Source organism: Muntiacus reevesi, chromosome 6 (genome assembly GCF_963930625.1).
Source record: "Muntiacus reevesi chromosome 6, mMunRee1.1, whole genome shotgun sequence".
NCBI classification, from domain to species: domain Eukaryota; kingdom Metazoa; phylum Chordata; class Mammalia; order Artiodactyla; family Cervidae; genus Muntiacus; species Muntiacus reevesi.
The window spans coordinates 7,496,641-7,523,852 of record NC_089254.1 but is presented as its reverse complement, the minus strand read 5'-3'; the positions used below and the strand labels follow the sequence as shown (position 1 = coordinate 7,523,852).

The following is a 27,212-nucleotide window of genomic DNA, read 5'->3' as shown; positions in this document are numbered from 1 at the left end:
TGTTAGGTATGGTGCTGGGGGCTAGGGCTCTGAGGAAGGAGCTCCTCCACCCAGGAAGACTGAAGTTTAGTGCTTGTTGGTGCCTGCTGTTTTTTGGTTGCTAAGTTGCGTCTGATTCTTTGCAACCCCGTGAACTGTAGCCCACCAGGCTCTTCTGCTCATGGGATTGCCCAGGCAAGAATATTAGAGTGGGTTGACATATCCTTCTCCAGGGGACCTTCCTGACCCAGTGATCAACCCCCCATCTCCTGTCTCGGCAGGCAGACCCTCCATCACTAAACCACCAGGGAAGCCTTGTGGGTGCCTGCTGTGTTTCATTTGGATGTATTAGAACTTTTTTTGCCCCTTTTGTGACTTCTGAAGTCTGAGTATATTTAGAAAGGTCTTCCTCTATCCAGTGTCATACAAGAGTCATTCCAAGTTTTCCTGTTATCATTTTGTAGTATGTTTTGATTCTGCTACACCTATAAATCTTTTACCATGTTAGGAATTTAACATGTTACCAACTGGATTTTCCTGGTGGCTCAGACGGTAAAGGGTCTGCCTGCAATTTGGAAAAACTGAGTTCGATCCCTGGATTCCCTGGAGAAGGAAATGGCAACCCATTCCATTCCAGTATTGTTGCCTGGGAAATCCCATGGACAGAGAAGCATAGAGGGCTACAGTCCATAGGATCGAGAAGAGTCAGACATGACTGAGTGACTACACTTTCATTTTCTTTCTTTCCTTTCACCAACTGAGAAGTATGAACGGAATGTTCTTTTCTTAATGACAAGATAATTGTTCCAAGCCATTTGTTTTCCCCTCTCCTTTTTAAAATGCCACATTTATCATGTAAGTATTATGTTTTAATGTAGATATTAATCTATTTCTAAATATCAGAAGTAGAATTTTTTGTTTGTTCCATTGATCTGTCAGTGTTCCAGGGCCACACAACTTAAATCTTATATCTATGTCACTAACAATTCTGGGAAACCAGTCCATTGTGCGTATTTTTTTCCTCCCACCAGAAGAAATACTCCAACACCAGCTGGGTGTCCTATGAATCAAGTCTGACACGGAGATTGTGTCAGACCCCACAGGTCCCATAAGACTACCCCCTCATTTAGCTGCCCCCAGTCACAATCCTTGGAGAAGGCAAAGGCACCCCACTCCAGTACTCTTGCCTGGAAAATCCCATGGATGGAGGAGCCTGGTAGGCTGCAGTCCATGGGGTCGCAAAGAGTCGGACATGACTGAGCGACTTCACTTTCACTTTTCACTTTTATGCATTGGAGAAGGAAATGGCAACCCACTCCAGTGTTCTTGCCTGGAGGATCCCAGGGATGGGGTCGCACAGAGTCGGCCATGACTGAGCGACTTCACTTTCACTTTTCACTTTTATGCATTGGAGAAGGAAATGGCAACCCACTCCAGTGTTCTTGCCTGGAGGATCCCAGGGATGGGGTCGCACAGAGTCGGACACGACTGAAGTGACTTAGCAGTAGCAGCAGTAGCAGTCACAATCCTATCCTTCTGATCAACGGGCTGTAAATTGGGGTGCCATGATCCCCTCTTTGGATTTGAATATTTTGCCAGAGCTGCTCACAGAACTCAAGATAAACATTTTACTTACTTACTACAGAAGGAAGTAACTCAGAAACAGCCAAATGTAAGAGATGAATAGAGTGAGGTGTGATGAAGGGGCTCAGCGCTTCCATTATCCCTCAGAACTGGCCAGGGCTCCCCAATCTCCAAAGGTTCATCAATGTAGAAGCTCTCCAAACCTCAACCTTTTGGATTTTTACAAAGGTGCCTTTACATAAGTCTGATCGGTTTGATTCAATCCCTGGCCATTGGCATTCGATTCAGCCTCCATCTCCTCTCCAGTCATCAGACATTGGGGGCTGAGATTGAAAGTTCCAATCCTCTAATCAGTGGTTGCTTCTCCTGGCAACCATCCCCCATCCTTTCCGAAGTTACCTCATTGACACAGTAAAAGACACCTTGATCACTCTTATGGCTCTGGAAATTCCAAGGATTTTCAGAGCTCTGCACCATAGTGAAGTGAAAGTGAAAGTCACTCAATCTTGTCTGACTCTTTGCAACCCCATGGCCTATACAGTCCATGGAATTCTCTAGGACAGAATACTGGAGTGGGGGAGCCTTTCCCTTCTCCAGAGGATCTTCCCAACCCAGGAATCAAACCCAGGTCTCCTGCATTGCAGGTGGATTCTTTACAAGCTGAGCCACAGGGGAAGTCCATAAACTGGGAAGAAAACCAAATGTATATTTCTCACTGTAAATCATAGTATAATAGTCAAACAGCTGTTTCCCTTTGTTGATTGCCATCTTTTTCAAGGTTTATTTTTGTTGTAGTTCAGTCATTAAGTCTCCGCAACTGTTTGTGACCCCATGGACTGCAGCATGCCAGGCTCCTCTGTCCTCCACTCTCTCCTAGAGTTTGCTCAAATTCATGTCCATGGAGTCAGTGATGCTATTGATATCTAACGCGTCTCATTCTCTGGTGACACCCTCTCCAGCTTCCCACTAAGTTTATACTTCCATTGAAATTTTAGAGTCAATTTGGTTGAAAATACATCCCTTTGGCTTTCTATGTATATGTGTTTTAATCTTTTAGAATCTCTCTAAAATTGAAAATGCTAAAAATATATAAATGTAGACAGAACAGTATTAAGTGAAACCTTGAGAACCAGTACCTAAAGTCAGTGATCATTGAGTGGCCAATCTTTTTTATTGATCCTCCTGTTACATAGAAGACCTGATTCCATGTTGAATCTGCTTGGTGCTATCAAACGTAAAAGTAGCAAATAATCCATCTGTCCTGAAGGAGGGCCTTTTGGGGTGTATATTAGATAAATGAGCCAGACAGATCCATGAGCCTATGACTAAGAAAAACAGGATATACTATTATAAAGGAATTCGTACACAGTGTATTAGGATCAGAAGAGTGATGGCCCCTGAAAGGCTCATTCAGTTATTATACGGTCTCGCAGCTGAAAGTGTTTTGCAAAAGAGCAGGGGAAAGAGATAAGATTTCGTAGGCAGAAGCATTTATGCGCTTCCATCAGGAGGAAGAGGAATCAGAGGGCTCCCACCTTGTGGTGTAACTGTCTGAAAGGAAACCCAAGGGAACCACGACCCTGCTCACCAAGGAGACCCACTCCGTGCGACTGGACTCTTCACCTGCGTATGTACCAGCCACCGTCCCACCTGGGAACACTAGACCACCTTACCTGCCTCCTGAGAAACCTGTATGCAGGTCAGGAAGCAACAGTTAGAACTGGACATGGAAAAACAGACTGGTTCCAAATAGGAAAAGGAGTCCGTCAAGGCTCTATATTGTCACCCTGCTTATTTAACTTATATGCAGAGTACATCATGAGAAACGCTGGGCTGGATGAAGCGCAAGCTGGAATCAAGATTGCCGGAAGAAATATCAATAACCTCAGATACACAGATGACACCACTCTTATAGCAGAGAGTGAAGAAGAATTAAAGAGCCTCTTGAAGAAGTGAAAGAGGAGAGTGAAAAAGTTGGCTTAAAGCTCAACATTCAGAAAACTAAGATCATGGCATCCAGTCCCAACACTTCATGGCAAACAAATGGGGAAATAGTGGAAACAGTGACAGACTTTATTATTTTGGGCTCCAAAATCACTGCAGATGGTGACTGCAGCCATGAAATTAAGATGCTTACTCCTTGGAAGAAAAGTTATGACCAACCTAGGCAGCATATTAAAAAGCAGAGACGTTACTTTGCTACCAATGTCCATCTAGTCAAGGCTATGGTTTTTCCAATAGTCATGTATGGATGTGAGAGTGGACTATAAAGAAAGCTGAGCATTGAAGAAATGATGCTTTTGAACTGTGGTGTTGGAGAAGACTCTTGAGAGTCCCTTGGACTGCAAGGAGATCAAACCAGTCAGTCCTAAAGGAAATCAGTCCTGAATATTCATTAGAAAGACTGATGTTGAAGCTGAAACTCCAATACTTTGGCCACCTGATGCGAAGAGCTGACTCATTTGAAAAGACCCTGATGCTGGGAAAGACTGAAGGCAGAAGAAGGGGACGACAGAGGATGAGATGGTTGGATGGCATCACTGACTCAATGGACATGAGTTTGCGTAAACTCTGGGAGTTGGTGATGGACAGGGAGGCCTGGCGAGCTGTGGTCCATGGGGTCTCAAAGAGTCGGACACGACTGAGCAACTGAACTGTACTGAACTGATTCCACTTGGGCAGACATTGACCCCTTTATAAATATAATGCTTGCTAGGGATGAAAGGTGGAGAAGGAAATGGCAGCCCACTCCAGTATTCTTGCCTGGAGAATCCCAGGGACGGGAGCCTGGTGGACTGCCGTCTATGGGGTCACACAGAGTTGGACACGACTGACGTGACTTAGCAGCAGCAGGGATGAAAGGATGGGCAATAACAAGGCTGGAGAGAAAGTGCACCAGCACCATCTAGTGGATCCAAATGGAACTCCAGAAGCAAAATCTGGCAGTCCCTATTGCGGAACCTTACTGGGATCCTAATAATGGAGGCATGCCTCTTTTAGAACACTGCAAGAAATGTGTCTTAGTGGGTCTTCAAAGGGGGATACCTGGACAAAGGAGCTTAAACAAAATCTAGGAGGTAAACCAAAAACCAAATGAAGATCCATCAGAATTTCCAGAAAGGATTTATCAAATGTATAGGCACTACCGTGTTAAGTGTAAGATCCGGAGACGTAGAGAAGGAAGCAAAAAACAAAAGCACAACTGATAAGCTACACGTTTGTTCAAGATGAGTCTCAAGCGATGTTTTTAGTGGAACTACCACAAGAGCAATGATCTGACCTTCTCATTGCATCATATCAAGAGGTTCACGGTGTTGGATACAGACCCCGAGGCCCCTGAGAATGTAAGGATGGTAAATATGAACTTTATTGGGCAAAGTGTCTCAGATATAAGAAGAAAATCACAAAAATTAGATGATGTATTTAGAATGAGCCCCTCTCATTTAGCAGATGTTGCTTTTAAAGTATTCAACAACAGGGAACAACAGCAGGAGCAAGAAAGATGAAAACCAGAAGGCAGCCTTTCTGGCAGCAGTATTAGATTCCCAGAAGCCGAATAACCTCAAAGGAGGCTCGCCACCACCACTGGGGGAGGAGCAATGTGCTTCCTGTCAGGAGGGTGGGCATTGGAAAAATGACTGCCCTGCCAAAGAACTAAACAGACATTTCTCCAAAGAAGACATACAGATGGCTAACAAACACAGGAAAAGATGCTCCACATCACTCATTATCAGAGAAATGCAAATCAAAACCACAATGAGGTACCATTACACGCCAGTCAGGATGGCTGCTATCCAAAAGTCTACAAGCAATAAATGCTGGAGAGGGTGTGGAGAAAAGGGAAACCTGTTACCCTGTTGGTGGGAATGCAAACTAGTACAGCCACTATGGAAAACAGTGTGGAGATTTCTTTAAAAACTGGAAATAGAACTGCCATATGACCCAGCAATCCCACTCCTAGGCATACACACTGAGGAATCCAGATCTGAAAGAGACACGTGCACCCCAATGTTCATCGCAGCACTGTTTATAATAGCCAGTACATGGAAGCAACCTAGATGCCCATCAGCAGACGAATGGATAAGGAAGCTGTGGTACATATACACCATGGAATATTACTCAGCCGTTAAAAAGAATTCATTTGAATCGGTTCTAATGAGATGGATGAAACTGGAGCCCATTATACAGAGTGAAGTAAGCCAGGAAGATAAAGAACATTACAGCATACTAACACATATATATGGAATTTAGAAAGATGGTAACGATAACCCTATATGCAAAACAGAAAAAGAGACACAGAAGTACAGAACAGACTTTTGAACTCTGTGGGAGAAGGTGAGGGTGGGATGTTTCGAAAGAACAGCATATATATTATCTGTGGTGAAACAGATCACCAGCCCAGGTGGGATGCATGAGTCAAGTGCTCGGGCCTGGTGGGCTGGGAAGACCCAGAGGAGTCGGGTGGAGAGGGAGGTGGGAGGGGGGACCGGGATGGGGAATGCGTGTAGCTCTATGGCTGATTCGTGTTGGTGTATGACGGAACCCACTGAAAAATAAAAAAAAAAGAAAAGAAAAATGACTGCCCTAAACTCAAGTATTTCAGGAGGACAGGGGCCTCTCATGGTAGAAAGAGGGGAATGCTCTGATAATGAACACAAAGTCCCAGGGGCTCCCTGAGACTTGGTGCAACTGATGCTAATTTCCCCGCAGGAGCCCTGGGTGACTTTGCCAGTGGGGAACAAATTGATGGACTTTCTGACAGATACAGGTGCCACATATTCTGCAGTGAACACCATGGTGGCACAGAAAACATCCCAGTGTATCCCAGTCATGGGAGCTCTGGACAAGTACTAAACCATTCACTTTAACAATCTCTATAATGCCAATTAGGGGATCTCAGCCTGAAACACAACTTCTTATGTGTCAGAGCGTTCTAGCCCCGCTTTGGGGACGAGATCTCCTTTGTAAATTAAATGCTCAAGTAACTTTTTCCACCAAGAACAGCTTGACACCAGGGTCCCACTGGAGCATGTGCTGAGCCTACAAATGATGCTCATGAAAACCCAGAGGAGGAGACAGTTCTTCCCCACTGTGTGGGCTGATAGCACTCTGTCTGTGCTTAAGTCTCTCAGTCGTTTCTGAGTCTTTGCGACCCTTTTAGACTGTAGCCTGCCAGGCTCCTCTCTCCATGGGATTTTCAGGCAAGAATACTGGACTGGGTTGCCATTTTCTTCTCCAAGAGATCGTCCCAACTCATAGACTGAACCTGCATCACCTTTGTCTCCTGCACTGCAGGCAGATTCTTCACCTGCTGATAGCACTCTGGAGAAGGCCAAAAAAGCAAGACCAATACAAATCCCATCAAAAAGGGATGCTGGGACACCTAATCTAAAACAATATCCTCTGAGACAAGAAGCCCCAAAGGGAATACAGCCAACTCTGGAAAAGTTTTTGAAAATAGGGCTGATTAAACCTTGCAGGATATAACACCCCTAATCCTCCTGGTCAAGAAGCCAGACTCGACAGAGTATCTGTCTGTCCAAGATTTGAGGGCTGTTAATGAAGTCTTATACTCTGTGGGACCTAATCCATGGTGGTCGAGTCACTAGGTCGTGTCTGACTCTTGTGACCCCATGGACAGTAGCCTGCTAGGCTCTGTCCAGGGGATTCTCCAGGCAAGAATACTGGAGTGGGTTGCCATTTTCTTCTCCAGGGGGTCTTCCCGACCCAGGAATCGAACCCAGATCTCCTGCATTGCAGATAGATTCTTTATCGAATGAGCTATATATCCTGCTTACAACTATTACAGGAGAATATGGCTGGTTCTTAGTCCTGGACTTAAAAGATACTTTCTTCTACATTCCAATTACAGAAAAATCACAGCCATCTATTTTACTTTTGAATAGCAAGACCCAGAAACACAGGTAGTCCAACAGTATTGTTGGACAGACCTGCCTCAAGGATTTAAGAATTCCCCTAGCTTGTTTGGGGAGATGCTGGCTAGAGACTTTAGAAATTTAAGATTGGATGAAGGACTCTTACTCCAACATGTGTCTGACTTGCTCACAGGGAGTCCTACAAGTGACAAATGTGTACAAAATCCATCAAGACCCTGAACTGTTTGGCCAGTTGTGTATATAAAGCCTCCCAGAAAAAGGCCTAGATATGCAAAGAGCAAGTATCTAGGCTTTGCTGTCTCTCAAGGACAGCGGGGGTCTTTGGCCTCACAGGAAGTAAGCAGTTGCAGAACTGGGAGCACCTAAGACCCACAGACAACTGAGAGGGTTTCTGGAAATGGCAGGGTTCTGTCGGATTTAGATCCCAAACTATGGGTTCATAGTGCAGCCCCGCTAAGGGGCATTGAAGGGACGTGATCTTGAACCCCTGTTTCAGACTTAAGAGTGCCAAAAGGTCTCTGAAATAATAAAAATGTTAAAGTTAGTCTCAGCCCCAGCTTTGGCACTCTCAGACTTTAAAAAGCATCTCAAACTCTATGTACATGAGAGATAGGGTATAAGCTTTAGGGTGTTAATTCAAACTCATGTCCTCCTCCAGGGGATCTTCCCAACCCAGGAATCGAACTGTGATCTCCTGCATTGCAGGCGTATTCTTCACCAGCTGAGCTACCAGGGAAGATCCTGGGTATGCAGTGGTAACACTTAAAGGGATTATCAAAGCAAAAGCCCTGCCCCAGGGAGCTCAGCTCAGAAGGCAGAAATCACTGCTGTGACAGGAGCCCACCTCCTGGCTGATATACACATGGGCTCCCACTATGTATTCTCCGTGCGGCACGTTCACCGGGCAATCTGGAAAGCAAGGTGGCTTCTCACCTAATAAAGATATGAAACAGGCCTCTGAAATCCTGTCACTGTTTGAGGCAGTTCTACAAGCCCTCACATATGGCCAAAATACCATAATTTTTTTTTCTGGGTTGTAATTAAAATTTAACTGAATTTGTGGATCAGTTTAGACAGAATCGACTTCTTGACAGTGAAGTTTTTATATCCATAGACAGGCTATGTCTTTCCATTTCTTTAGGTCTTTTCATTATCCACTGCTGTTTTATTGGCTCTTCACACAGTTTAATTCTTTCATTTGATTTTTTAAAAATTTCCATTGAGGCTTTTGTGAATTATATCCTCTTATTGGTTGTGGTTTATATTTATGATTTTGATTTATATATGATAATTTTGTATCCATCTTTGTTTATAATGTATTTTTTTCATTGATTCTATTGCTTTTGAAGAAATTCATCAAGTCATCTGCAAATGAATTATGGCTGGCCTTCCTAAATTTTACCTCTAATTTATTTAGCTTCTCTAATTACAGAGTGTGTCCAGATCAGTGTTAAATAATAGTGGTAACAGCAGATATCCATGCTTGGTATGCATGAATGAATAAATGAAAGCAAATATGCTATTATGAGAAAGAGTGCTGAGAATTACCATCTTCTTAATGCAAACTCATTTTTCAGAGCTTCAACAATATGATTCATCCTCAGAAGCCACACTAATGCAGAGACTGAATTTAATTTCGTATTTTTAATAGTAAAATTCATTCACTTTTTACTGCAGGTAAGAACCACTTTAAGGTTTCTCTCCCACTTCTGATTTTTTATTCCTATGGATGTGATATAATCAAAGGGAATTGGAGTACTTGAATATTTTGGACTTGTGATCATGGCCTTCTGCACCAGTTCTTCTAGCTGTCATCTCTTGGGGTGCCATGAACTCTGAATCTATATAAACAAGTATAGTTTGGGTGTCCCCAATTGCTGAGAATTTTAAGTTTCACACATAATAAGAATTCAGGAACTTCATGCTGAAAAAATAGAAAAGATTAAAATTAATGCCTTATCAAATGAACTATGTGAAAGGATCTCAAGTAATACTCATATGATAAAAAAAATTAGAACACTTTCTTTCCTTCTTAACTCAAGTACTTTCAAGTACCAATGGATGACATCCTGGTCTACCATCAGGAAAGAGCTGATAAAAAGGCAGACACAGGGAAGGCAGAGAGCATGGTGGTCTAGACACTGCCTTCTCCTGCGTCCATGGTGGTCCTGACTGGCTGCCCCAGGGAGGGGGCAGGGAGAGATGTGGATGTGCAGTTGAATGTGAAACTCTGTAAGGACATTCATTTCTGAATTGTAAGGGCAAGCAGTTCATAAATTTTCAGCTTAGATTTTCTCACCACAGGCCAAGAAGTGTAACACACTTGTGTTTACATGGCTTGAGATGCCTTTGACATCTTTTCATTAGTTCCTGTGACTAATGAGAACTAATGAAATATATTTCCTATGCCTAATGACTTTTAGAGATTTATAAGTTACCAACTGGTATTCTTTCCCCTTTGAGTTAGGCTAAGAAGTTGTTATTATCTGGTATGAAATATTTATTCTCTCTGAATTCCTCTCTGCCTCCAGTCATCTCATTTTGTACCATCATCCCCACCCCCTCTACCCAAGGAGGAAGATAGAGACTGTCAGTTAAATATTATCAAGGGAATCTGATAAATAAGGACTGAGGAAGAGTGTGTGTGTGTATATATATATAAAAGTAATAGCAAATAATAAAAAAAATTGTCTTAAAAATTGTCTTGGAAACAACTTTTATATTATATTTGCCTATTTTTTTGCATTAAAACTTATGAACAGGAATTCAGACAAGGCTTGCTTATCTCACATTTTTGTCACAATTATTCTCACACACCACTTTACATGAAGCAACCCCACACCTCCCTCCTGGGGATGGAGCCACGGATACCACACCTTCTCCCAAGGCTCTCATTACCTGGAGTGCAAATGTTTGAACGGTGGTCCCTGTTTTGTTATATACAAACTGACCTAGAAAAATTTCTTCTCCTTCACATTGTTTCAAGATGCCCTGTAAAGAAAGCAACAGACACGGAGGTTGTGATGAACGTGTGTTTGGTTAAAATAAACGGAGTCGGTTGTCTGTTGGAGAAACAAATCCCCAGACATCTCTGGGTGTCCACCAGGGACACCCTGCTGCGCTGTCAGCACTGGGCATGCGTGGGGGGAGGACTGTGCGGCCAGAACCAGCCTGACCAGAGGGCTGAACAGACTAAGGCGGACAGACAGACAGACAGGATGCAGAGACAGACGACAGCACGTGTCAGCACTGACTCTGACCTCCGAACTGTGTTTACTGTGCTTTGGGTAAAATAAACCAAAAAAGGAGCCCCACATCAACCCGCAATGCATTAAACTTCACCAATTTGCTGAACCTTGATCACACAAGTAGCTCCATCCAAAAAGTAAGCTTTTGTTGATACGTGTATGCAATTTCCCTTGGGCTTTTGACCTTCCTTTTCTCCGCTTTAATACTGAAGATTTTTGAGGAGAGAGGGCACACTGGTGGAAATTAATTTATCTTGTAAATCTAAAATTTATGGTTAGATTCTTTGAGTCATAGCATCACAACAAAAAATAAAGTTTCATGAGTTCAATCATTTTGTAACGAAAATCATAATATTGAAACTATGAGTCATTTTGTAAAAGAATTGGGACTTCCCTGGTTATCCAGTGGTGAAGAATCTGCCTGCCAATGCAGGGGATGTGGGTTTGATTCCTGATCTGAGAAGACCCCACACGCCACAGGGCAATGAAGCCTGTGGGCCACAACTACTGAGCCCTCGCTCCAGAGCTTGCGAGCCGCAGCTCTAAGCTGATGTGCACGGCTACTGAAGCCCGCGAGCCCAGAGCCCACTGTCCGCAACAGAGCGTAGCTCCTGCTTATCGCAACTAGAGAAAGCCCACGCCAGCAGGGAAGGCCCAGTGCAGCCAAAAATAAATAGATAATAAAAGAATTGGATACATCATGAGTAAATAATGCCCCCACAGTTACATATACTTTTCATCTATATCAGCTCAGTTCAGTTCAGTTCAGTTGCTCAGTCGTGTCTGATTCTTTGCGACCCCATGAATCGCAGCACGCCAGGCCTCCCTGTCCATCACCAACTACCGGAGTTTACTCAGACTCATGTCCATCGAATCGGTGATGCCATCCAGCCATCTCATCCTCTGTCGTTCCCTTCTCCTCCCGCCCTCAATCTTTCCCAGCATCAGGGTCTTTTCAAATGAGTCAACTCTTCGCGTGAGGTGGCCAAAGCATTGGAGTTTCAGCTTCATCATCAGTCCTCCCAATGAACACCCAGGACTGATCTCCTTTAGGATGGACTGGTTGGACCTCCTTGCAGTCCAAGGGACTCTCAAGAGTCTTCTCCAACACCACAGTTCAAAAGAATCAATTCTTCGGTGCTCAGCTTTCTTTATAGTCCAACTCTCACATCCATGCATGACCACTGGAAAAACCATAGCCTTGACTAGACGGACCTTTGTTGGCAAAGTAATGTCTCTATATATTGACATATATAAACATACATATTTCATATTTGACATATATATAATCTCATAGAGTTCCTTTAGCCTGTTCAGACAGGCATGCCAGTTTTATTTCGAACCTTCTTTATGATCCTGTTTTAATTTCACTTGGTTCATAAATGTGCTAATATTGAGAAAAACAATGAGAAGTATTTTGTCTTACTAAAAGGATTTTTTTTCCACTTTTTAAATATGGTCTATTTCTTAAAGGAGTCTTGCCTGAAGGATTCACTCATAATTCCTCTCTAATGAGCAACTGTGTGCACTTTTCTGAGACAGGGTTCGATCTGCTCTAATCGAGTATAACTCCACTACAAGTGTCTGTAGACGCTGAAAGGACAGCAGTCTGTGTTTCTGACTCTAGACGCACAGCATCTAGAGGTGTTCAAACGACACACAAGGCAGGCTGCTGCTGCTGAGTCGCTTCAGTCATGTCCGACTCTGTGTGACCCCATAGACGGCAGCCCACCAGGCTCCCCCGTCCCTGGGATTCTCCAGGCAAGAACACTGGAGTGGGCTGCCATTTCCTTCTCCAGTGCATGCATGCATGCTAAGTCGCTTCAGTCGTGTCCGACTCCGTGTGACCCCATAGATGGCAGCCCACCAGGCCCCCGTCCCTGGGATTCTCCAGGCAAGAACACTGGAGTGGGTTGCCATTTCCTTCTCCAGTGCGTGAAAGTGAAAAGCAGGCTAAGCGCCGTGTTTAACTCTGAGCCCCCTTCAGAGCGGAACCCCGAGGGGATGGAGTGAGGCATAAACCTCTGAGGAAAACACGGGAGCAGACCCGAAGAGAAAAGCATCTGGAGGCGGCCGGTGCACTGGCCTGGAGGAAGCTCAGGTTCCTCGGGCTGCAGGGGCAACCAGCAGCGTGCTGGAGCGGGCGCTGCCTCCGAGTTCAGAAAGGGCCAGAGGTGGGGCCACGGTGTGCAGGGAAGCTGGGAGTCCCCTCATCTGAGGGTGGGCTGACGATCTTTTCTAAATTGATTAAGCTTTCATCGCAGCGGTCCTCCGCTGCGTGCGAGCTTTCTCTCGTTGCGGTGAGCGGGAGCGACCCTCCAGTCTCGGCGGCGGCATCTCCTGCTGCAGGACGCAGGCTCCAGGCACACAGGCGTCATTAGCTGTGGTGCGCTGGCTCTAGTTGCCCTCAGCAAGTGGAATCTTCCCAGACCAGGGATTGAACCCGCGTCCCCTGCATCGGCAGGCAGACTCCCACCCGCTGTAATACCAGGAAGTTCCTCTGATGGTCCTTTTAAAGAGCAGTTAGAGCCCAGCCAGCACTGCTGTCCTGGTCCAGAAAAGAATTGTCTTCTTCCCACCTCCAGGACAACTGACCTCAAGCAATCTTGCAGAAATAAGAGGGAAAGGCAGAGCCTATCATGACCCAGGGTGTGGGCTGAGCTGAAAACCCCTGGGCACAAGATTGTAGGATTCCTGGGATCACCCTTCTAGAAACCACACTCTGGGGTCTCCAACCAGACCATCTAGCTGCGACGCTTGCTGTCAACTTGCCCGTAATGTGTGCAGAAAAAGCCAGCTTTTGACTGTTCGGCTCTTAAGTGAGACAGACAAGCATCACCAAACCACAAGAAAAGCACTTAGCAAGGAAGATGAAGCCCCCATTATAAACAGGAAGGGAGGTACTTGGGAGTATGTGAAGGAGCTGAAAGCATGGAACAAAACTACATCTGCTCATATCTTCAGACGTTGGAGGGAAGGTATTGCAACCATGAAGGAAGATATTTAGATTCTAGAAAAGGGAGCATTTGCAAAAAAAAAAAAATCTTAGAATATTCATGACAGCAGAATTTTAAAATTCAGCATAAGGTTTAAAATGAAAATTGATTAGATATTTCAAACAGTAAAATAGAAAATCAAAGAAGAAACATAAGATTTAAAACATTTTTAAAACAATAGATGTAAAACAAGTCAAATCCTCAGAGAGTGGAGCTGAAATCCCCTGATAACAGCTGTGCATCAGGCCTGACCAGGCACCAGTTTGGAAGAGATGTGAGCAGAGTGCTCCTGAGGGATATCTCTAAAAAATAAAGGAACGTCCCTGGTGGTCTAGTGGTGAAGAGTCTGCGTTGCAATGCAGGGGACATGGGTTCGATCCCTGGGAAGGGTGTGGGGAAGGGACAGTTATGGAGTTTGGGATGCATACGTACACACTGATATATTTAAAGTGGATAACCAACAATGATCCACGGTAGAGCACAAAGGACTCTGCTCACTGTTATGTGGCAGCCTGGTTGGGAGGGGAGTTTAGGGAGAATGGATATGTGTATACGTATGGCTGAGTCCCTTTGCTGCTCACTTGGAACGATCACATTATTAATAGGCTATACCCCAATACAAAATAAAAAGGTTTTAAAAAAGAAAATGTATTCAAGGGCTTTGTATGACTCAGTTAAGAACAATACTGTTCACAGAGTCACAATGAACACATTGGATGTGTATTGAAGCTGAGATATACCATCTGGCCGTGTCTCACACATGAAACACAGATTTATCACGTGATCTAGAAACTCTGCTCCGAGGCACAAATGCAAGAGAAATGAAAACCGAGGTCCCCAGAAAACTTTGTACACAGCGCCTCACAGCAGCATTGTTCATTATTCATAACAGTCAAAAGAGTGGGATCCACTCAGATGTCCAGCAACTGCTGACTAAATAAAAAGGGGTCTATCCATATAGTAAAATATTATTCAGCAATTAAAAATGAAATATTGATACATTCAACACACATAGACCTTGAAAACATTATGCTGAGTGAAACAAGCCATTCACAAAAACCATTCACATATAATATGATTCCATTATATAGGAACTATCTAAAATAGGGCTTCCCAAGTGGCTCAGTGGTAAAGAATCTGCCTGCTAAGCAGAAGACAGGGGATCTATTCCTGGATTGGGAAGCTCCCCTGGAGAAGGAAATGGCAACCCGTATTGGAGCAGTATTCTTGCCTGGAAAATCCCATGGACAGAGAAGCCTGGCAGGCTGTAGTCCAAAGGGTTGCAAAGGGTCGGACATGACTTAGTGACTAAATGACAACAGCAACACCTGAAGGAGGCAAATCTATGGATACAAAATAGATTAGTGGTTGTCAATGGCTGGGGCAGTGAGGTGGGGGATGAGAAGCGACAGCTAAGGGGCACAGGGTTTCTCTGGAGAACAGTAAAAATACTCTAAAATTGATCATGATCATGGTTACACAACTCTGTGCATATACCAGGAGTTACTAAGTGTACACTTTACCTGACTGAATTGCTGATGTGTGAATTATATCTCAATAAACCTGTTTTGTGTTTTTTTTAAGTTAAGACATAAACATTTTGGGAGAATTGAGAGAGGCATGGAAGAGAACTAATCTCCATTTTCCATTCAAGGAAGTCAGTAGTAATAATCAAAACTGAAAAATCAAGGAATGACAGTAAAAGCAAATATGAAGGCAGTAACCAAATGAGCAGCTCAAACTCCGGCAAGTGAAAGCTTCCAGGGAGTAAAAATTGGTGGGAGAAGTGGGACAAGGGAAAATCGTGTTTCATTATCATCGATGGGAATTGCACACGTATAACTTGGATAAAGTTTTTAAAAACAGCATTAAGTAGTAGTAATCTAGTCCAACCCTCTCACTTTGTAGATGACAAAGCTGAGATACTGGAAGTAAAACACAGTGATAGAAATGTTTAGCTGCACAGTTCAGATGAGACCCTGGCTCCCAATTCCTAGCTGATCACCTCCTGTAACCCCTTCTGAAGGAAGATTTAGACAGTTTCTTACATAGACAGAAAACTCCTTGGGTGCGCTGGAGGTGTTTCCTGAGGGGGACACCTTCTCTGAGATGTGCTCCATGGTAACAGCAGTTGGCACGATCTTCCTGGCGAGCTTGATCAGGGCATGACCCTGGGAACCCGGAAAGGCCCAGCACTTCCCAGGGTGGACATCAGGCTGGAAAGGAAATGCTGCATCAGTCCCTGACGTGCTTATATAAACCCGCTCCTACAAGGTTGGCCAGCTAGTCACTATGGACTATAGATCTCACTTATGCCTATAATATGAAGGCACGGTGTGAGATGTACCAAACAGGAAAGCTTCCAGATTCCCACAGGTGTGCTGAGGTCAATCAGAACCTTTATTTCATGCGTATGTTTTCTTCTGTTGCTCTAATTAAGACTGTAAGCTGCTAGATGCAGCTGGTTGCTATGAATGGTGATAGCACTGGTGAAGATAGTGCTGGTGGTGGTGATGAAGAGGGTGGTGGCAATTATTGTGGTGACCATGACGGCAGGTGATGGTGATGATGGTTAATGTGATGGTGGTGGTGTTGGTGGTGATGGTGGTGGTGGGTGATTATGAAGATGGTGATGGTGGTGATGGTGGTGGTGGTAGTGGTGCTGGTGAAGGTGGTGATGTAAGTGACAGTGGTGATAACAGTAGTGGTGATGGTGGTGCTAGTGATGGTGATGGTGGTGGCGATGGGTGATAATGATGATGGTGGTGGTTGGTGATGATGGTGGTGGTGATGGTGGTAATAGTGATGATGATGATGGTGGTGGTTATGGTGGTGATAGTGGTGCCAATGCTGGTGATGGTGGTGATGGTAGGTGATACTGATGGTTATGGTGGTAGTGGTGATGGTAGGTGATAGTGGTGATAATAGTAGTGGTGATGGTGGTGGTGGTGGTTGGTGATAGTGGTGCTGGTGGTGATGGTAGGTGATAGTGGTGGTGATGGGTGATGATGATGGTGGTGGTGGCTGGTGATGATGGTGACGATGGTGGTGATGGTGGTAGTGATGGGTGATTATGATGACGGTGATAGTTGGTGATGATGGTGGTGGTGATGGTGGTGGTAGTGGTGCTGGTGCTGGTGGTTCTGGTGATGGTGGTGGTGATGGTAAGTGATAGTGGTGATAATAGTAGTGGTGATGGTAATAGTGATGGTGATGGTGGTGGTGGTGATGTTTAGGTGATAGTGGTGCTAGTGATGGTGATGGTGGTGGCGATGGGTGATGATGATGATGGTGGTGGTTGGTGATGGTGGTGGTGATGGTGGTGATGGTAGGTGATAGTGGTGATAATAGTAGTGGTGATGGTGATGATAGTGATGGTGATGGTGGTAGTGGTGATGGTAGGTGATAGTGGTGATAATAGTAGTGGTGATTGTGGTGGTGTTGGTGGTGATGGTGGTGGTGATGGTGGTCCTAGTGATGGTGATGGTGGTGGTGATGGGTGATGACGGTGGTGATAGTTGGTGGTGACAGTGGTGGTGATGGTTGGCGATAGTGGTGCTGGTAGTGATGGTTGGTGATAGTGGTGGTGATAGTAGTGGTGATGGTGGTGGTGATGGGTGATGATGATGGTGGTGGTGGTTGGTGATGATGGTGGCAATGGTGGTGATGGTGGTTGCAATGGTGGTGATGATGATAATAGAGATGATAATGGTGGTGACAGCAATGCTGGCACTGGTGCTAAGGAAGAAACATGATGTCCACCATTTTCTAGATCTAGACTGTACTCTAGACTGAGAGTTATAGGTTCGCCCCGAAGGTATTTCTAAATGAGGAATAAATCCAGGTGTGTAATTACGGTTAAGAGCTCTACTGTCAGTTGGAATCAAGTGCCTTTTGAACCGAACTGAAATGTTAATGAAAATCTTACTTGGAAATTTCTACTGTTAAAATTGGAGTTTATAAAAATGTGTTGACCTGAATAGCACACAGCACAGTACTTGCACTCAGGGGTCATGCACCTTCAACAAATATTTGCCAAGTGACTGAAGTTCTTGGTGGAAAAGGAAGACTACAGAATCAGCTTTAAGAGAAGATATGGAACATGTACGTCCTATTTGAGAAGTACATAGTCTAGTTCACAGATCTTCAAATAGCAATCAATTAGCTAATCATAGTTTTCTGCCCATAAAATAAGAAATAATGTATTTTGATGACTATAAAAACGCAAGGAGATGGCTTCAGGTTCTCTGACAAGTTCAGAGCTGCATCTCTTTCAGACATTAATATTTTTGTGATAAATAATAGGAACAAGATCCTAAAATATAAACAGGTTATTTTTAATCTAACTTTTACCTGGAGAATGATGTCTGGAGGCATTTCATAATTTAAGAAGCCAATCCCATGCCAGTATAGTTTTGCTTTATTATTTTTGTAACTTTCTGAGGTCCCAGCTTCAACAACAGAGGCTCCTGATATGATAAAATAATTTTTTAAATTAAAAAAAATCACACAATTCAAAGCACCATTTAGATTTTAATGTTGTTGGAAAACTATTACTGGACAATTACAAAGAGGTAAAACTCATACCAGGAAATTGGTGGTAAAAGTATGATTTTCAGCTTTCATTACCACTGAAATCTTGTCACTTTGAGAAAATCATTTTGGTTCTGTGGTTTCACAAAATTTCTGGAACTGACATTATGATTAAAAAAAATGAAATCTGGAGCCATTGATTTAGACATGGAACTATTAGGTGGATTGTGTTTATTACCTAAAGAAACATATGGATCCCCACATTTTAACACCTTGTGTGATAAATAAGCCTGATTCACTCAAAAACAAAAGCAGAAAAACCAACAGTGTTGTAAATATACTAAGTTGTGTTTATAATAGCCTTTCTTTAGATTCATTGAGCTTTAATTTTAATCAAAGAAATACAAAATATACTCATTAAATATCTCTTCAAATTAGAAGTAAAAGGTGTTTTATACATAAGAAATAAAATGCAAATCACTTCCTTAAATTCCATCTGGGTATCAAAATACAGCATTAAAAAACACAAATATGAGTGAATATCAAATCACCAGTGCTTTTTCTGAGAAGGCAGGATTTGCAATAGTGAAGTTTGAGAGTGTTTATAAATTCTGGATAAAAGTCCTTTGTCAACTGTGTGGTTTGTAATACTGTCTCCCAGCCCATGACTTGTCTTTTCATTCTTTGCAATATCTTCTTGCCAAGCAGAAGCTTTAAATTTGGATGAAGCCCAAATTATCCATTCTTTTCCTTTTGAAACTGTATGTCCAACTCTTTGAGCACCATCAACTTGCTTTTTCCCCACTGTCAAAAGTTAATTAGTGTGGCATTATTTCCAGGCTTTCTATTATGTTCCATTGATTTCACACTCTCATTACTGTAGCTTTATAATATTGTAATTTAACATCAGTAAGTCCTCCAAATTTGTTCTTGTTTCAAAACTGCTTCAGCTATTTTAGAAAGAGTTCATAGACTTCTACAAACAATTGTGCTGGGAATTTGATTGGGACTGTATTGAATCAACAGACTAGTTAGAATTTCCATCTTAAAAATATTGAAATTTTAATCCACAAACATGGAAGATCTGTCCAGCATTTAGGTTTTCTGTTATTTCTTCCATTTGTGGGTTTTGTTTGTTCATCTGTCCAGTTTTTAGCACATAGATCCTATGAAAATTTTATTAAATTTATACCCAAGAATTTCATGTCTTTCATTGTCATTGTGAATAGGACTGCTTTTAAATTTTCTTTTCCAATTTCTGATCATGAGCATTTAAAAATGAAATATGTACAGTTGAACTTACTAATTTCACTCATTAGTTCTAATAGAATTTTGATGATTCGCTATGTAAATCTGTATGTAGATCTCTATAGAAATAATAATTATTTGGCAGAGTCTTTATGGTTATAGAGGTATCATGTCATCTGCAAATGTGATAGTTTTACTTCTTTTTCTCCCATTTGGATGCCTTTTACTTCTTTTCCTCTCTGATTGCTATGGCTGGGATTTCCAATACGATGCTGAACAAAAGTGGTGAGAGTGGGCATCCTTGTCCAGACTCCGATCTTAGAGGAAAAGCGTTCAGCTTTTCACACTGAGTCTGATGTTAGCTGTGGGCTTGTCATATATGCCTTTATTATGTTGAGGTAAGTTCCCTCTATACATACTTTGTGTTCTTTTTAGTGATTGCTCTGGGAATATTAATACACATAACTTTTTAAAGTCAATTTACACTTAATATCTTACCAGTTTGTGTAAAATTCAAAATTTTATAACCACAGAGGTCACTTTAACCTCACCCATTGACCCTCCCTCAAGAGTTGTCACATCTACATATATTAAAACCCCATCGGGGACTTCCCTGGCAGTCCAGCGGCTAAGACCCTGCACTCCTAAGGCCAGGGGTCCAGGTTCACAAGTCACAGAGCAACTAAGCCCGGGCACAGCTTCTGAGTCCGCGAGCTGCAATTCCCGAAGCGCCCGCAGGCTGGAGCCTGTGCTCCTTGACAGGAGACACGGACGGAAGGAGAAGCCCACACATCGCACAGAGCAGTCCCCGCCCACCGCAGCTAGAGAAAGTTGGCCCACAGCAAACACCCAGTGCAGACCAAAGACCCAGTGCAGACCAAAATAAAAGAAAAAAAAAACTTTTAAAAAGGACATTGCAGACAGTCTTGAGACACTATCACTTAATCACTAATGGTGCATTGAGACTAGTCATGAGTAGTCATTTTTGTATGTAGAAGACAAAATGCAACGAAGTTTGTGATGCATACCCAAACCTGCAGTGGCAGGCAGGCTTTCTCTGTGGTCCTCTTCACAGACACTAGTGAACACAGATTGTTCTGAAGTCCTAACTTTTTACACCGAGCTTAACATTTATTACTCACCTGCTGACTTAAGGGCATAATCAGCCATCTGGACTTGATCTTCTCTCAGCTTTTTCAGGATGTAATTCACCAAGTTGGACATTTCCTGTACAAATTGTAAAAAGAGTTTCCTGTTAACAATCTCCATCAACTTCTTGAGTCTTGACAACTGACTATATTGACTACGTTTGCTAATCTGCCAAACACACACAGGTTCTTCCTATCACCTCCGCAGAACCGTGGGATCCGTGTTTCACAGGGAGCTGAGAGGTGTTGGGCCATTCGCCAAGGCCATGGAGGACGGCTGGATGTCACGCCCCTGACGAGCACCCCGAAATGCTCGCACAGTGGAACAGCCCAGTGAGGTTGTGTGCGCAACCCAAGGGGGCCCCCTTTCAGTGTCCTGCTTAGTGATAAAGACTGGAACTCTCTGTAGGTGTTTGGGAATCGAGGCAGTTTACACAGAGCACCTGATTGCTTGCGTTAGAAATTATTCATCTTTTAAATCAATATTGGGTTATAAGGATGTTCTGAGTCTAAGAAAGCAAGCATCCTGAGAGAAGGTAGCAGTTTGAGTTCTAAATGACAAAGCGCTTTGTCCCAGGGCCGTGAGGATGGGGGCTTGGAGGCAGTGGTGGTCAGAGTCAGCAGTATGTGTGTTTCGAAAAACAGAATCTCAGGAAAAAGAAACGAAGCCAGTGCTAACAGAAGGAGAAGTAAAACCAGGTTCTTGGTCTTCATCATCATGTTGCCTGATCTGGTGCTCATCAGGGCAGATACACTAGCGTGAGGTCCCTGAATAAAAATATTTTACTATTTGTATCTGTGTATAAACTTTCAGAGACTGCCATTTGTGAATGAGCAGTCTTTTTTTTTTTTTTTTTACTGCAAACTAAAATAGAGTCAATTACTTATTTGGATGGAAGTCTGTCTTAGTGCAATACAAAATTTTCCCTGTGACACAGCAATTATGAAAAAGTGTGCTTCCAAAGGGTGAGCTTTAGTAAAAGTACAGTAGGGGCTTCCCTGGTGACTCAGACGGTAGAGAGTTTGCCTGCAGTGTAGGAGACCCAGGTTCGATCCCTGAGTCGGGAGGATCCTGAGGCGAAGGGAATGGCTAGCCACTCCAGTATTCTTGCCTGGAAAATTCTGAGGACAGAGGAGTCTGGAGGGTTGCAGTCCGAGGGGTCTGAACGTGACTGAACAACTAACACTTCACTTTACAAGCTAATGTAGACAAGGAATTTTTCAAGAAGAAGACAGACCACACATCCCAGTCATCATTACGTTTCCCCATCACATAAGCTGTCCACTTTCTGAAAGTGGACAAGCCCCTGCCTCCGTCCCAGGCTCACTTACCTCGTCGATGATCTCGGTGTGGTTCCAGCCTTCAGTGGGGTCTCCGTCGGCATTCGTGCTGTGATTGTGCAGACCATCGCGTGTGTCTCTGAGCAATGCCTTCAGAACATCTATTTGTTCAATTAAAAAGAGAATTTCCCGGAAGTTGTTTTCCAAAGTCTGGCTCTCCTTCCTGTGAATGGAGACCTTCACAGTGAAAGGAGGAAGCAGTGGACGCCCCGCCAGCCCCATGCTGGGCTTTAGGGCCAGCGAAACCAAGGGGTGCTTTACATTGCAGAAGAGAGAACCCTGAGTGAGGGGTGCACAGGCGATACCCCCTTTTCTAGAGAACTGCACTGCGCTGTGTATGAGGAGCAAAGACACTCCAGGAAGCACTCCTGAGGGCATCGCAGGCTTGGGCTGCGCTCTGTGCGGGGAAGGGGGCTCAGAGGACTTCACTCATCCCAGTCCTCCCGCGGGGATCGAGGCCACGCTGACTTGGGCTGGGCAAGTTCAGAGTGCCCTAAATCCCCCTCCCACCACCTCACGATCAGGACACCTTGTACTCTGAGTTGGGTACGGAGCAGGGGATCCCAACCAAGCCCTGAGATTCTGTGGACCAGCCTTTAGAGACGAGTGACTGAGAGATTCAGGGGGCCAGGGGTGGGGGCTTAGGGGAGGGGGTGGGGTGGGGCAACTGCCTTCCACCAGCTCAAGGGTGCAAGATTTTACTTCCCAAGAATCGGCTCTGCTGCTTGTACAGTCTGAAAGCTACTGGTAGAGAGAATAAGAAAATGTCAAACCAATGGGTGTTTCTTTATGTTGAAAAAAATGTAGGTACTATTAATACTTAGTGAGTGTGTGTGTGTGTGTGTGTGTGTGTGTGTGTGTGTGGTCACTAAGCCGTACCTGACTCTTTGTGACCATGGACTGTAGCCGCCAGGCTCTTCTGTCCATGGGAGTTTCCAGGCAAGAACACTACAGTGGGTTGTCCTTTCCTCCTCCGGGGGATCTTCTCCATCCAGGGATTAAACCTGTGTCTCCTGCATTAGCAGGCAGATTCTTTACCACTGGCCTTCCCTTTAGCAGGGAAGCCACTTCTTTCCCGTGTTTATGAAATGGGCTTCCCTTGCGGCTCAGTGGTAAAGAATCTGCCTGCAATGCAGGGGATGCAGGTTCAATCCTTAGGTCAGGAAGATCCCCGGGAGAAGGAAGAGACAACTCGTTCTAGCATTTTTGCCTGGGAAATCCCATGGACAGAGGAGCCTGGTGGGCTACAGTCCATGGGGTTGCAAACAGTCAGACATGACTTAGTGACTAAAAAATACAAAAAAACAAAAACTTATGAATCAATCTATGTTCACAATTTGAAAAATGCAAAACTGCTGAAGAAATAGAAACTGCTAATTGGTTTTCTAAAAGTTTTTATCCCAGGCAAAAAAGCTGTACTAAATAACAAAATAATTTTGTGTCCCACTCATATTTTTAAATTATTTTAATGGCTTCATAATTCCAGGTATTTAAACCCTGGTCTATTTTTCTAAATTTATCCCATTAAAAAAAATAATAATACTGAAAGAACCTCCCAGTGTATGTTCCCTTCAAGAAGGATCCACAGAAGTAGAAATTAGTTTTATAATTTTACAAAAGCATTTCAGTGTTTGGACAGACACTGAAAAGTCACACACACAAGAACATCTCACTCACTTTAAAAGTTCAAGTTGCTCTTTTGGCATTCGAAGCCTGGCCTGAAAAATAAAACAAAGCAAAGCCAAATCAGTCCAAATCCTGCCTATTCAGGTGGAGTTAATTTTCCTGTTTGTAGAGGGGAAGGAAATCACATGACCACCCTTGATAGACACACCTGGCCAGTAGGACCCACAGTCTCTAAGACACCTGCATCTTCCTGCAAAGAGTTGTACTTAGAGGAGACGCAGAAGCATCCAGCCCTGAGGCTTGTCCCTGGAAACGGTGAGGAGCATCCCCTTTCTACATAAGGAAGCTGACTGCCGGAGTCCATTAGCTATGACATCAGGAGGACCACAGATGCTTCTCTAACACCGATAGGGGGTCTCAGAAGGACCACCTTGTGTTTGAACAGGTGGTGCCCCAGCCAGGCTGACGATGCTACTGATGCCGAGGATGTGCACGGCCTCGGTGGAGGAGGCCACACAGGGATAGCAGACTGAGGGTCCGCTCAGGCTGCCGCGCCCCGCCCCACCCCGGCTCCCCCACCAGCTCCGCGTCACCCAGGCCTCTGCCTCATCCCACAGGCTCTTCTCCCCGCGTGCTTCTCCTCCATGAATCTCTCATGAGGACACGTGTCAGTGTGGTGACAGCCCGTCTGGGAAATGCAGGACGACTTCATCTCAGGATCCTCAATGACATCTGCAAAGATTCTTTCTCCAAATAAAGGTCCCGTGGGCAGGTTCTGGGGGTTGGGCTGTCAAATAGCTCCTTGGGGGTCACTTTCACCGCAGGGACCGTCCATGTGTTATCTGACAAATAAGGCCCATCCTCTCAGCCGACGAGTCTGCTTTCATGTTTCAAAGATGCTGGCTTCCCATCACTTTGCTGCCAAAATGGTTCAAGGCATGAGGGACATCTTACCTGCGCCACTGTGCCCCACGCAGAAAACAATTACCTCCCTTTTCTTTTTCTGCTGAGCATTTTAATTTCATTTTTAAAATTTTTATTGGAGTAGCGTTGCTTTATGATGTTGTGTTAGTTTCTGCTAACACAGCAAAGTGAATCAGCTACCTGTATACACGTATCTCCTCTTTTTTGGATTTCCTTCCCATTTAAGTCCCCACAGAGAATTGAGTAACTTCCCTGTTCTATACAGTAGGTTCTCATTAGTGAGCAATTTAATTTATCACAGGCTCTCCTCAATATTTTTCTTTGTACAGAGATGTGGAGTTGGGAGCTTATTTTTGGTAGGGAGAAATTTTTATTTCCAGGGTTTCGGTTTCTGTTTGAATAGGCTTTCTCTAGCTAGGGGCTGTGTTTTGGATTTCTGTTACTTTTTTCTGTTTTACCCTTAAAAGAACATACAGAAAGTACGCCTTCACTAATTTGCTGATAAATGAATTTGAGAGTTCTTTGAAAGCTAATGTTTTCCTAATTTTTAAAAGCATTTGCCTCATTCCCAAAAGGACTTCAGGTGGTTTCCACTTTAGAAACAAACATAGTATAAAAAGTCACTGAACAAAAAAGTGAGGCAATGAAAGTGAACAGAAAACAAGGACTGGAGAAGGACGAAAACGTGTGAAAGATGGGTGTGACTTCAACTCCTGGAGTTCTCAGCTGTGGCCCTACATTTGTTCCTAACATTGTAACAACGGGGTTGGGTGTGGGTGGAATGGAATGGGGAAGACAAGAATTGACAGCGGTCCACAGGGAAAAAAAGAAAATCGCAAAGATGTGGCAGAGGCTGCTTTGCATATGGCTGGTAATCCATCCCTTCCATGAGGCTCCTGTGATAAGAACGTGCTGGGTCTCCTAAGAACTTTCCCAGGGCTTCCTTCCTGGCAGGTGGGCAGAGCCCCATGGAAGGTTAGGACAGCCATCCAAAGCCTTCATTAAGACTTTGCAGCAACTCCAACAAAGCACCTGCTGCCCAACCTTAAACATGCCCATTAAAGGAGGACCAGGGGGCATGCACAGTCAGTTGAATGGGTATAGAATTGGCAGCCTCCTGAGAAATGGCAGGGTGAAGGAGGGAAAGCAAAGAAACAGCTGTGGGCAGAGCCACAGCCTTGCTGCTTCCTGTTGCTTCATTGTTTTACCCTTAAAAACATGGAAGACTTATCAATTAAAAATAAATATTTTAACAAATATGGAAGCCTTCACAAGTCATCTCTGTATGGGGGCTGTGCTGATCTCTGCATTGTTCCAGTTTTTGTATATGTGCTGCCAAGGTGAGCGCTCTTCTGTTTTTTTCAGGTAAGGATGACTGAGATCCAAAGCTTTATGTCTTAGAATGTGTCTTTATGTCTTAGATACTTCTAGCTGGGGCAGATTGGATGCAAGAGTTCACAAATGCCTCACGTGGCCAGTACTTTTCTTCTTTCTTTTTTTAAACAAAACTGTTGGCCTTGGAGTACGGAATGAAGCAGGGCAAAGGCTAATAGACTTTTGCCAAGAGAATGCACTGGTCATAGCAAACACCCTCTTCCAATAACACAAGAGAAGACTCTACACATGGACATCACCAGATGGTCAACACCAAAATCAGATTGATTATATTCTTTGCAGCCAAAGATGGAGAAGCTCTATACAATCAGCAAAAACAAGACCAGGAGCAGAATGTGGCTCAGATCATGAACTCCTTATTGCCAAATTCAGACTTAAACTGAAGAAAGTAGGTAAAACCACTAGACCATTCAGGTATGACCCAAATCAAATCCCTTATGACTATACAGTGGAAGTGAGAAATAGATTTAAGGGACTAGATCTGATAGACAGAGAGCCTGATGAACTATGGACGGAGGTTCGTGACATTGTACAGGAGACAGGGATCAAGACCATCCCCATGGAAAAGAAATGCAAAAAGGCAAAATGGTTGTCTGAGGCCTTACAAATAGCTGTGAAAAGAAGAGAAGAGAAAAGCAAAGAGAAAAGGAAAGATATTCCCATTTGAATGCAGAATTTCAAAGAATAGCAAAGAGAGATAAGAAAGCCTTCCTCAGCAATCAATGCAAAGAAATAGAGGAAAAAACAGAATGGGAAAGACTAGAGATCTCTTCAAGAAAATTAGAGATATCAAGGGAACATTTCATGCAAAGATGGGTTCAATAAACGATAGAAATGGTATGGACCTAACAGAAGCAGAAGATATTAAGAAGAGGTGACAAGAATACACAGAAGAACTGTACAAAAAATATCTTCATGACCCAGATAATCACAATGGTGTGATCACTCACCTAGAGCCAGACATCCTGGAATGTGAAGTCAAGTGGGCCTTAGAAAGCATCACTATGAACAAAGCTAGTGGATGTGATAGAATTCCAGTTGAGCTATTTCAAATCCTGAAAGATGATGCTGTGAAAGTGCTGCACTCAATATGCCAGCAAATCTGGAAAACTCAGCAGTGGCCATAGGACTGGAAAAGGTCAATTTTTATTCCAGTCCCTAAGAAAGGCAATCCAAAAGAATGCTCAAATTACCGCACAATTGCACTCATCTGACAGGCTAGTAAAGTAATGATCAAAATTCTCCAAGCCAGGCTTCAGCAATAAGTGAACCGAGAACTTCCAGATGTTCAAG

The 27,212-nt window shown here is 43.7% G+C and overlaps 1 protein-coding gene across 3 annotated transcripts in view; it reads right to left on the bottom strand.

Annotated features, from left to right (window-relative positions):
- Window positions 1-9,187: 9,187 nt before the first annotated feature.
- SUN3 (Sad1 and UNC84 domain containing 3) overlaps window positions 9,188-27,212 on the bottom strand; it is a 46,301-nt gene continuing 28,276 nt past the window's right edge. For 2 of the 3 annotated variants that reach the window (XM_065939520.1, XM_065939519.1), the window contains 7 exons: window positions 23,652-23,692; window positions 21,966-22,137; window positions 20,628-20,712; window positions 18,058-18,173; window positions 15,753-15,920; window positions 10,359-10,451; window positions 9,188-9,384 (listed from right to left, as the gene is read on the bottom strand). In XM_065939520.1, coding sequence (XP_065795592.1) covers window positions 9,265-9,384; window positions 10,359-10,451; window positions 15,753-15,920; window positions 18,058-18,173; window positions 20,628-20,712; window positions 21,966-22,137; window positions 23,652-23,692 — 795 coding nt within the window. In that variant the 3' untranslated portion in view covers window positions 9,188-9,264. The remainder of the gene's footprint in view (window positions 9,385-10,358; window positions 10,452-15,752; window positions 15,921-18,057; window positions 18,174-20,627; window positions 20,713-21,965; window positions 22,138-23,651; window positions 23,693-27,212) is intronic. The other variant, XM_065939521.1, reaches the window with a different exon arrangement.